A 12,029-nucleotide genomic window follows, 5' to 3' on the forward strand; every position below is an offset into this window, starting at 1 on the left:
ACATATAGCACGACACACCCTTTCACACGAAAAAATTATTAATTTTTAGCATAATTATTATTTCAAAGTATTAAAATGTTTACATTTAGCACGACACACCCTGTCACACAAAAAAATATTAAATTTTAGCACAACATATACTTTCAAAATAATAAAATTTTAATATTTAGCACGACACACCCTGTCACACGAAAAAGTTATTAACTTTTAGCACGACAAATACTTTCAAAATAATAAAATTTTAACATTTAGCACAACACACCCTGTCACACGAAGAAATTATTAATTTTTAGCAAGATTATCATTTCAAAGTAATAAAATTTTAATATTTTGCACGACACACCCTGTCACACGAAAAAATTATTAACTTTTAGCACAATTATTATTTCAAAGTAATAAAATTTTAACATTTAGCACGACACACCCTGTCACTCGAAAAAATTATTAACTTTTAGCACGACAAATACTTTCAAAGTAATAAAATTTTAATATTTAGCACGACACACCCTGTCACACGAAAAAAATATTAACTTTTAGCATAATTATTATTTCAAAGTAATAAAATTTTAACATTTAGCACGACAAATACTTTCAAAGTAATAAAATTTTAACATTTAGCACGACACACCCTGTCACACCAAAAATGTATTAACTTTTAGCACGACAAATACTTTCAAATTAATAAAATTTTAATATTTAGCACGACACACCCGGTCACACGAAAAAATTATTAACTTTTAGCACAATTATTATTTCAAAGTAATAAAATTTTAACATTTAGCACGACAAATACTTTCAAAGTAATGAAATTTTAACATTTAGCACGACACACCCTGTCACACCAAAAATGTATTAACTTTTAGCACGACAAATACTTTCAAAATAATAAAATTTTAACATTTAGCACGACACACTCTGTCACACGAAAAAGTTATTAACTTTTAGCACGACAAATACTTTCAAAGTAATAAAATTTTAATATTTAGCACGACACACCCTGTCACACGAAAAAAATATTAACTTTTAGCACAATTATTATTTCAAAGTAATAAAATTTTAACATTTAGCACGACACACCCTGTCACTCGAAAAAATTATTAACTTTTAGCACGAAAAATACTTTCAAAGTAATATAATTTTAACATTTAGCACGACACGCCCGGTCACACGAAAAAATTATTAACTTTTAGCACAATTATTATTTCAAAGTGATAAAATTTTAACATTTAGCACGACAAATACTTTCAAAGTAATAAAATTTTAACATTTAGCACGACACACCCTGTCACACCAAAAATGTATTAACTTTTAGCACGACAAATACTTTCAAAGTAATAAAATTTTAATATTTAGCACGACACACCCGGTCACACGAAAAAATTATTAACTTTTAGCACAATTATTATTTCAAAGTAATAAAATTTTAACATTTATCACGACAAATACTTTCAAAGTAATAAAATTTTAACATTTAGCACGACACACCCTGTCACACCAAAAATGTATTAACTTTTAGCACGACAAATACTTTCAAAGTAATAAAATTTTAACATTTAGCACGACACACCCTGTCACTCGAAAAAATGATTAACTTTTAGCACGACAAATACTTTCAAAGTAATAAAATTTTAACATTTAGCACGACACACCCTTTCACACGAAAAATTAATAATTTTTAGCAAGATTATCATTTCAAAGTAATAAAATTTTAACATTTAGCACGACACACCCTGTCACACGAAAAAAATATTAAATTTTAGCACAACATATACTTTCAAAATAATAAAATTTTAACATTTAGCACGACACACCCTGTCACCCGAAAAAAATTATTAACTTTTTGCACAATTATTATTTCAAAGTATTAAAATTTTAACATTTAGCACGACACACCCTGTCACACGAAAAAAATATTAACTTTTAGCACAACATATATTTTCGAAATAATAAAATTTTATCATTTAGCACGACACACCCTATCACACGAAAAAATTATTAATTTTTAGCAAGATTATTATTTCAAAGTCATACAATTTTAACATTTAGCACGAGACACACTGTCACACGAAAAATTATTAACTTTTAGCACGACAAATACTTTCAAAGTCATACAATTTTAACATTTAGCACGAGACACACTGTCACACGAAAAGTTATTAACTTTTAGCACGACAAATACTTTCAAAGTCATACAATTTTAACATTTAGCACGAGACACACTGTCACACGAAAAGTTATTAACTTTTAGCACGACAAATACTTTCAAAGTAATAAAATTTTAACATTTATCACGAGACACACTGTTACACGAAAATAATCTTAACTTTCAGCACGACATACTTTTTATATTAACAACATTTTTACATTAAGGGAAAATTCTTGACTTCAGGCACAGCATACTTTCACATAATAAAATTTTAACATTTAGCACCACACAAGATTTTTTTAACTAGAAATTCAGATTACACACCTTTTTGCGGTCGCTAAATATTTCGAGTTGATGACCTGCCTTCTTGAATATATAAGGTTTCTATGATCCCGTATGGCCGGGTGCGTTAAAGTCGGAAACTGTAAGTTAAAGTGGGAACCATAAACCTACCGAAAAAGACGTTAAATAACTACAAGATCGATACCGTATCTAGTAAGAGCTGAATGGAACAACAAGTTAACACTGTGGAAAACCGAGCAAAATGGACCCCAGAAAATACAACTTGTCTTCTTTCGCTGGTGGAGATGTGTTTGGCTGTGAAAAAGAACGAGAAAAGAAATATTTCCTTTAAGGTTATTTATAAACAAATGAAAGTAAAGGGTTACAACTTCTCAAGGTAACGGAAAGTTAAATTCAATAGGCTTACTGTTACTGGTGTTAATTGTAAAATAACTTTTTTATTAATAAGTAACGTTTATAATGGGGTGTATTATTTCAATTTAAAAGTTTGCAGAATAGTGGCAGATTGCATCAATTAGGACTTACCATAAATAAATCATAGATTTTGCATATGTTCTGCGTGTTAACAAATGATTTTGTATAAAATACAACTAACAGAGCTCAATTGCGAAACAAATGGAAAAAGTTAAAGGAATCTTACATAGAACATACAAAGAGAATATCGAATGGTGGAGAAGAGGGTGAAGCTGTATTGGGCATGTGGCCTTATTATGACATCATGCATCGCTTAATGACAGCACAACCGCATCGACAAATAGTAAGATTTTCAAGTCAACAATACTGAATAAGTCTATGAATGTAACTTATTTAGCACGATATAGGCAACGACATTCACTGTAACACACATGTTCTATTTAAGTTTAATTCTGCTCTTAAATGGGAATTTAGTAATGTTGCTTCCAAACTATGGTACCTTAGATAGCCATTGTGTATTCACTGTATTGTGTGCTTGTGTGTGAAGCACAATGGTGTATGAAAACACAACACAGATGTATAGTGTGAAATTGATGTGAAATATTTGTATATTTATTTCCTTTTATTTCAGGCAATTGTAGCCCCTGGTCTCAGCAACTTGAAAGAAGATACAAGTGATAGCGATGTCTTGGAGAATGAGTTCTTGATACAAAATATCAGTGGAATGTCAACTGTGGGTGGCGTGTCAACTATAGGCGGCGTGTCAACTATGTGTAGCATGTCAACTCAGGGCAACATGGTTACTTGTGGACTTTCTTCTTGTTCCAATACCACAACAGATGTAGTGACATGTGGAATTATCCCAAGCACCATCACGTTGCATGGTCGACCTGATAAAACACAAACTTTTCAAGATGAAATGGAAGAAGAAATATCTTCTCTCATGAATACAACCACAACTACTACACCAAGTAAGATAAAGCAGGATCAATTAATAAATGTAACTTACTTTATCGTTATAACACGGGTGATCTGTTTCATACACCTTGTGCCAGCTTACGAATTACTTTTTTTTACAAGTTAATAAACTGATAAATAAGAAATTTTGCTTCTATGATAAATTTTATTCATTGTTTTTTCCTCAGGTTCAGTAGATGCCCATCAGCTGTTCTTTCTCAGCGTTGCCCAAGAAACTAAAAATTGGTCGGACTTGGACAAAGCAAAGTTGAAATTAGAGATTAGAAAATTAATCCTTTCTATTCAATTTGGGCAATAATTTTCATTTTTTATTTTCATTTCTATGTATACTTCAAACAAGTTTTTACAGTTTAATGTAAATAATAGTTATGATATAACACAGAAATATCAAGTGCATCTTTTGTAAAACTTTTATATGGAATAAAATCAATCATTGATTTGACTGTGGTAGGTTTAGGACAGTCTGGAAAAAAGGTTTAATTATTTTTTAGATTCCTTTCTGTGGTGGTAATTACACATGAGATCAGGATGTAAATTGATAAAAACTTGGTAGGTTTGTCCCATTTGCTGAAGAATTTAATAGCGATTTTATTTTTTATCAATGTAGTCGGAATTAATACAGCCAGCTAAATATTATTAAAATTCTCGTTCAGAAACAAGACAAAGATTTGTGCAGATGCAGTTTAGTAGGGCTCCCCTTTTCCAAAACTGATGTGGTCACTCATGCGCATCAGAGTATTTGATTGACAGCTTACCACTCATGTGTTGTGATTCCAAAAATCGAAAAGCAAACGTAAAACATGGCTCTTTATAAATCTGCTGAAGATGTATTAAACCAAGTAGAAGCGTACAAATCTTCCGTTAAGAAAGCAGTATTCTCTACGAAGTTCCGAAACCCAAAGCAACTTTGTGCGTTAGTTATGGAAACGTTAAAATACAAAGCGGTTTTGGAAGATGTTTTGCAGCAAACTAAACTCATCCAAAATACGAAAGGTATCAGCCGAAACATTGCCCTGCCCCTTCTTTACGATTTTTTGATTGGAAAGGGTATTCGTTGCGGTGGAAAGTTTAAGAAGTTGATAAAAACACGAAAATCTGCCATTAATGCAGCCTTTGCCAGAATCAAATTAAAAAAGAAAGTTTCTAAAACCGAAGACCTTGTCGAAAAAAGTAATTTCACGCTGCCAAAGTATTTAAGAGTGAACACGTTGTTGACAACCACGACAAAAGTAATGGAGACGTTGAACAAGGATGGCTTCACACGTGTGGATTGCAGTGTGAATGAAATTGTTGAAAAACAGTTCAGTTCCGATCCAGATATCCCAAACTTATTAGTTTTTCATTCTAGTACAGATTTCCACGATCATGGCCTCTACAAACTGGGCCATTTAATATTTCAAGACAAATCTAGCTGTATGCCCGCCTTTGTATTAAATCCCTCCCCAAATTCACATGTTATAGATGCATGCGCAGCACCAGGGAATAAGACTTCACATTTATCAGCAATCATGAACAATACTGGTAAACTTTTTGCAATCGACAGGAGTTCGGAAAGAATTGAAGTGATGAAAAAACAGCTTAAAAAAGCAAGCGTTAAAAACTGTGAAGTCATTAATTCTGACTTTTTAATTTTGAAACCAACAGATGAAAAGTTTAAACAAGTTGAATATATTTTGGTGGATCCGTCATGCACTGGCTCCGGAATCATTAGCAGGCAGCTTGAACACACAGAGGAAAAAGATTCAAAATGTTCAAAGCGATTGGAATCATTGTCTAAATTCCAACTGAAAGTTTTAAACCATGCACTTTTGTTTCCAAATGTTAAAAGAGTAGTGTATTCAACTTGTTCGATTCATGAAGAAGAAAATGAGCTTATTGTAAAACTTGCTGTGGAGCAAAATTCAAACTTTGACCTAAAAAAAGTTTTGCCAAAATGGCACAATAGAGGTTTAATATCAGATTCATTTAACGCCGAAAATTGTGTCCGTTGCGACCCAAATGTAGATTTCACGAATGGATTTTTTGTTGCTTTGTTTGAAAAAAAAATACATGAATAATTTGTTTTTTGTTTAAAAATAATTGCATACCACCTTGTTGACACAAATGGATGTCTGGCTACCAAGTTGACTCCTTGAATTTTATCATTAAACACACAATCCAAAATCTTGGGCTCCTAGCTACCAGATGAGCTGCCACCATTCATTTTAGAAAACTAAATACCAAACCTTCCACAATAAGCTGACAGACCTCCTTACCCAACACAAAATCTTATGTCACACTGGCCTGTCCAGCTAGGCTGGCACCATTCATATTAGAAACCTACTAAGCTTCCCCAAAGTAGATGGTATAGTTTTTAAAAACTATACCAACTCTCCTGAAGTGGATAGTCCTCCTTACTCAGCATAGGCCTAAGACAAGCAAATAAAATAATTTCTATTATACACCAACACAAAAAGGCCAGAGCATAGTCCTGCATGTATTCATAATCGTAGCAATAATGTTCTGTTATATACAGTTGTAGTTTATTCGATGAAAGAATAAAATCGATTCCAGATTAACTGGGAGCAGAGCATGTTAGAAATAGTTCAAACACAGCAGGTAGTTGCTGCATGTTGGCAGATCGTAACTCTCAGCCAGGATCGGTTTAATATCGGTCACTTCTTCCTCCGCCTCCACCACCTCTGTAATCTCCTAGTTTCCGATAAAACAGGTTTATAAAAGAACATGCAAAATATAAAAAGATTTAATGCTGAAAATACACATTTAGCACAATATACAGAAATTATTAAAATAATATTTCTAAATTAAAAATAAAAATGTTACTTAAGTAAAACAGTCACAACACATATTTAAATAGTCCACACTTAAACTTCAATCGGTTTTATCCAAACACAGTAGAATGTTAAAATTAAACACTAGAAGTAAAGAAAACCAAGTGTTATGCCTCTAGGCAAGTAAGATCGTCACTATCTGTGTTACGCACTATGAATATTTAATGCAGTAGTTGGCATAAAACAAACACAACTTTAAACACAAAAACCGACCCCATTATAAATAAGTTGGTTATTCGGGACCTTACCTGACATTTCATAACAAAAATGCCGGTGCATTTCCCGTTTCTAGTTGAATAACTATCCATTCATCATTCATTTAACAAACCCCTAGACTGGCCAAAAGTATAAATTAATTGAGATTCCAATAGTTATTCTGTACCCATGAGACTTTATTTTAAAAAATACTTAAATAAATAGAACATTAATTCAGTTATTTTAACAGTGAAAAACATCAAATTAACTGTATATTAAAACAAATGTATGAAATGAAAGCTACCTCCGCTGTAGTTGTCATCATTGTATCTTTGGCCTCCTCCGCCACCACCTCCGTAGCCACCGCCACCACCTCTGTAACCGCCGCCGCCACCTCCGTAGCCGCCGCCACCACCTCCGTAACCACCACCGCCACCACCATATCTACCTCCTCCTCCGCGGCCACCATAGCCTTTAAAAGATCAAACTTTTCAATAGGTTACCTTATAAGTGGGAACACATATTAGAAAATAGTTAGGCATTCTAGGTTGTACTAGATGGTAGTGTGAAAACACCAAATCCGTAACTACATATGAAGGAAGCTAAAACCGCCAAGCTGAAACAGACAGCAACCTTTGAAAAGACGTTGCAAAACGTTATCTGACCAAAGTCCCAAAAATACAGTAATAACTTTTCAAATCATTAATTTTCTAAATATAAAATACGAGATGACAACATTAACAAAATACCGTATATGACTCGAATATAAAAGGATTTGAATCTCATGCATTCAAAATTCTGTATTGCGCATCCCTACCTTTAAGAATTGGAATGGTATATAAGTTTTAATAGGGTCACTAATAAAACTACAGGTTGCAAACGGTTGCAGATATTTCAACCAGAAACGCTACACGGCCACATCCAATAGATGTCTATTGACCATACGAGTTTAACAAACCAAGTTTTGGTCCGATACCTCTAATGGTTTTTGGGTTATGGTCAAAAAACCATTACGCGGTTGCAGATATTTTGGTTATTATGATAACTCAAAAATCATTCGAGGTCTCAGACCAAAAGTTGGGTTTGTTAAACTCGTATGGTCATTTGAAATCTATTGGGCGTGGCCACGAAGCGTTTCTGTTTGAAATAACCAAAATATCTGCAACCTATAGTTTTATTAGGAACCCGCTTAAAAGTCAGACACCAGTGAACCAGTCCACAGAGTATGGCAGTTCCTGACGAGATCTCGCGCATGCAAGATGGTTATTTTTCGCACGCGCGTGCTATCATTAAAAATCTGCGTGCAAAGCATGTACAATTTCAAGCCACGTTAGGAAATCTTACTTAATTTAATACGTATTTTTTTCTTTGTTTAATTAATTGGCGTGCATGGGACAAATTGTGGCATGCACCACCAAAAGTCTGTAAAAAAATCGCGCGTGTACCTGCCATAGTCTACAGTCTGGCCAGTGAAAGCTCTATATGTACACTACAGATTAGGCTGATGGAAAATGTTAGAGGTTGGTAGTTAGGGGTTAATAGTTAGCAAATACTGTTGGGGAAGATTCTTCACCAGCACCTAAGTTATAATATATATAACAACCCATTACCTCCACCGCCACCACCACCACGTTTGGATTGGGCTTCTCTAACAGTTACACTTCTTCCTAAGAAATCCTCTTCGTGCATTTCTTTGATGGCGGTAGCTGCGCCTTCCTCCTCTCTGAAAGTTACGAAAGCAAAACCTCTTGATCGGCCAGTATCGCGATCGGTAATGATAGCTACTTGTTCGACTTCACCAAAATCGCTAAACCGCTTCGTTAGGTCGTCTTCTGTCGCATCGTAGCTGAGATTGCCAACAAAAACTTTACACGCCTCTCCCATTTTTAAGTTGTGTCTGAGAATAAAAAAAACACTGTACGTGTTTCGAACAGGAAGACTTTACTACGTTCAAGAGGTCTAAAGTCGTGTAACGACATAGTTTAAATTTTAAACATTAAACTAACAACTGGCTTATACAGTTATTAAACTATTTATGGACATCTTTAGTGCTACCAACTTGCAAATACTACGATTTAAAATGATTAGAAACCTTAACCAACCTTATCCAGAAAACAACGAAAACGAAAAGAAGCAGTTCGGATATTTTGGGGAAGAGGTTTGTGTGTCACGTGGTATAGTGCTCCCATTTTTTCTTATTTTACTTGGTAGCGGGGAATATTTAAAGCTATACTTCATATGTATGTAATTTTTTTCATTTGTCGCAATACTAAGAATATATTATGCAGTGTAACACGTACAAGTAAAACTAAAATATATTTTTGGTTTATTCTGTTGTAAAGTTTAATATTTAGTAATACAGTCGAATTGTATTTTTTATAAATAGGAAGAGCGCAACTGGAATACATGGAAGTTTGTGGCCTTTGATCGCAGCGATGTATTTTGGGTAAAATGTTAATGGCCACCAATAGCCTCGCAGTCACATGCTTGATCACGTGGTGAAGTCGCAAAAAAACTCCGCCATTAAAACAAGGTGGCGGGAAACACGTGACAGCCATGAGGTTTACTAAAACGGAAGCCATTCTCTAACACGCGTCGTGCCTAAAATATGCTTTGTTTACTATGGTAAACTGAACTAAAATCACTTTGCCGGGGGTCGATATATACAACTTATCTGGGGTCGATATATACAACTTATCTGGGGTCGATATATACAACTTATCTGGGGTCGATATATACAACTTATCTGGGGTCGATATATACAACTTATCTATTTTACTCTTATAAGCACTGTACGTCGAAATAATGAAACTTTTAACTACCGCTTGCCGTTCATAAAAACTAAACTAATTTTCGCACGTACCCTGATGTACACCATTTTACATTGCAACCACTGCACCCAAATCCTAAACTATCATTTTACTTTTTCTAGCTTGCATTAAATTACAATCATTTTACTACAAGTAGCTTACATTAAATTACAATATATATTCATTATGTACATTTGTAGTTTATTCGATGAAAGAATAAAATCGATTCCAGATTAACTGGGAGCGGAGCATGTTAGAAATAGTTCAAACACAGCAGGTAGTTGCTGCATGTTGGCAGATCATAACTCTCAGCCAGGATCTGTTTAATATCGGTCACTTCTTCCTCCGCCTCCACTTCGTCCGCCACCATAGTCACCTGTTAATATTTATCGCAACGAGATGTTGTGTTAAGTCCAGAACAATGTTTATTAACGGTAAAATAACATAACAGGCATGCATTAACAGTTTCATCACACACTTCTAGTCAATTTTACACACACAAAAAACTATTTTTAGTTTTATGGCTTTATATTATTAATATGCTAATACAGATTTACATTACAAATTTAATTTACAACAAAATAAGTTCGAAAACACAAAAAATCAGCCCCATTATAAATAAGTTGGTTATTCGGGACCTTACCTGACATTTCATAACAAAAATGCCGGTGCATTTCCCGTTTCTAGTTGAATAACTATCCATTCATCATTCATTTAACAAACCCCTAGACTGGCCAAAAGTATAAATTAATTGAGATTCCAATAGTTATTCCGTACCCATGAGACTTTATTTTAGAAAACATAATATTAAATTTAAAGATACTACTAAAATTAAAAAAGTATTCGTATAACACAAACAAGATTATGAAAATTAAGATATACCTCCTCCATAACTGCCACGGTCATCATTGTATCTTCGGCCACCGCCTCCATAACCACTACTGCCGCCGTATCTACCTCCGCCGCCGCCACCACCACCTCCGTAGCCACCGCCGCCGCCACCTCCGTAGCCACCGCCCCCATAACCTCCACCTCCACGACCTATAAGCAACAGCAACTTAATTTTACATACAATATAAAGCAGAGTTGTCAAAGCTGATATGAAGGGAAAATATTTCCAGGAAATCAAATCTAGTTTTCGGTGAAATACATGAAGCTTTTCAATTGCGCCTACTATTCTTTATTTATACCATATGATCAAAAAATAACACAATACCTCCGCCGCCACCATCACGTTTTGATTGCGCTTGCCTCACGGAGACATTACGTCCAGCGACATCGGACTCGTTTAAATTTTCAATGGCGTCATTAGCTTCTCCTTCAGAGGAAAACGTAACAAAAGCAAAACCACGGGACCGGCCAGTTTCACGATCACAAATTATGGCGACTTCTTCAACTTGCCCGCTTCCACTGAAATGTTTCCTCAAGTCATCTTCAGTAGCATTGTACGATAGATTACCAACAAAAACTTTACAATTTGCCATGTTTTGTTAATTTGAAAAAACAATCTAATCAACAGCAAAATATAACAGTTATCAATACATAAAGAATGGTAACAGCAAACTTTTTCGTAAGAAATAATATTAAAATTATTCACCAAACCACGCACTAGATTCAAGCAGATAAAAACTACACCTACCAACCGACAACCGAAATTAATGGAAGCTAAAATTCGGTTTTGGTAAAGAGATTGAAAAGTCACGTGGTGCAGTGTTGCCAGATTTGGTAAAAACGCACCTTTTTTCCACCACGTGTTCATTACACAAATTTATTAAATTTATGTCCCCGTTAAATTATTAGACTTATTAAAAAATGTAACTACAATACGAAAAAGTATGCACTATTAACACGCTGTTAAATATTTCCAATACATTTTTATATTCGTAGCTGTCTTAAATATTTATTCTGCTCCTAATTGCTTGTCCTGCACCCCGACTTCTACACGAAACGAACAAACCATTTTCTATTTTAGTGCATTTTGTTGTATGGTTCAGCGCAAAATCTCTTTGGTTCAGCGTGAAAACATTAAACAAACCATGGACATTGATTTCGAAGCTTACTGTGCTTGTGCCGTTATCAATCAACCTTTATCTAAATTTTAAAACATTTAAACCCATGCAGACATACAATCAGAACCATAATAATGATCTGGAACCCAAAGTCCATAGAAATTATATGTTCTTTGCTGCAACCAAGACAATCCTCACTTGCACTGACCTAAGACACAGAAAGAGCAACCAGTTACATTTGCAGTATATCATTTTCCTAACCTAGAAGCACATGATAATACAAAAACCGCAAAACCAAATTCAACTTATACTGATAATTAAAGTTTCTTGACTACATATACAC

The 12,029-nt window shown here is 34.2% G+C and overlaps 4 protein-coding genes across 8 annotated transcripts; 2 read left to right on the forward strand and 2 right to left on the reverse strand.

Annotated features, from left to right (window-relative positions):
• The first annotated feature begins 2,553 nt into the window (after positions 1-2,553).
• On the forward strand, positions 2,554-4,278 carry LOC149728968 (uncharacterized). The gene is made up of 4 exons (XM_089889103.1): positions 2,554-2,825; positions 3,047-3,206; positions 3,495-3,834; positions 4,009-4,278. The coding sequence occupies exons 1-4, from the start codon at positions 2,653-2,655 to the stop codon at positions 4,137-4,139; spliced, it is 804 nt and encodes a 267-aa protein (XP_089745229.1). The 5' UTR covers positions 2,554-2,652; the 3' UTR covers positions 4,140-4,278.
• Positions 4,279-4,536: 258 nt separating this feature from the next.
• On the forward strand, positions 4,537-6,004 carry LOC149728969 (28S rRNA (cytosine-C(5))-methyltransferase-like). The gene has a single exon (XM_089889101.1). The coding sequence runs from the start codon at positions 4,642-4,644 to the stop codon at positions 5,896-5,898; it is 1,257 nt and encodes a 418-aa protein (XP_089745227.1). The 5' UTR covers positions 4,537-4,641; the 3' UTR covers positions 5,899-6,004.
• Positions 6,005-6,299: 295 nt separating this feature from the next.
• LOC149728970 (uncharacterized) lies at positions 6,300-9,102 on the reverse strand. Of its 3 annotated transcripts, none has more exons than XR_016386073.1 (5): positions 8,970-9,102; positions 8,478-8,764; positions 7,172-7,339; positions 6,921-7,002; positions 6,300-6,532 (listed from the first exon to the last, which is right to left on the reverse strand). XR_016386073.1 is itself a non-coding variant. In XM_089889104.1 (4 exons), exons 2-4 carry the CDS (start codon positions 8,749-8,751, stop codon positions 6,486-6,488), a joined length of 489 nt encoding a protein of 162 aa, XP_089745230.1. In that variant the 5' UTR covers positions 8,752-8,764; positions 8,970-9,102; the 3' UTR covers positions 6,300-6,485. The 3 variants fall into 3 exon arrangements, 1 of the variants encoding a protein (XP_089745230.1); XR_016386074.1 differs by having other exon boundaries at positions 6,921-7,007; XM_089889104.1 differs by lacking the exon at positions 6,921-7,002.
• A 755-nt stretch (positions 9,103-9,857) lies between these two features.
• Positions 9,858-11,222, reverse strand: LOC149728971 (uncharacterized). 3 transcript variants are annotated; one of them, XR_016386075.1, is made up of 4 exons: positions 10,894-11,222; positions 10,560-10,718; positions 10,321-10,402; positions 9,858-10,053 (listed from the first exon to the last, which is right to left on the reverse strand). XR_016386075.1 is itself a non-coding variant. In XM_089889105.1 (3 exons), the coding sequence occupies exons 1-3, from the start codon at positions 11,159-11,161 to the stop codon at positions 10,001-10,003; spliced, it is 480 nt and encodes a 159-aa protein (XP_089745231.1). In that variant the 5' UTR covers positions 11,162-11,218; the 3' UTR covers positions 9,858-10,000. The 3 variants fall into 3 exon arrangements, 1 of the variants encoding a protein (XP_089745231.1); XR_016386076.1 differs by having other exon boundaries at positions 10,321-10,407; XM_089889105.1 differs by lacking the exon at positions 10,321-10,402 and having other exon boundaries at positions 10,894-11,218.
• Positions 11,223-12,029: the final 807 nt, after the last annotated feature.

The sequence above is a fragment of the Ciona robusta genome, chromosome 11 (assembly GCF_009617815.1).
Source record: "Ciona robusta chromosome 11, ASM961781v2".
NCBI lineage: Eukaryota > Metazoa > Chordata > Ascidiacea > Phlebobranchia > Cionidae > Ciona > Ciona robusta.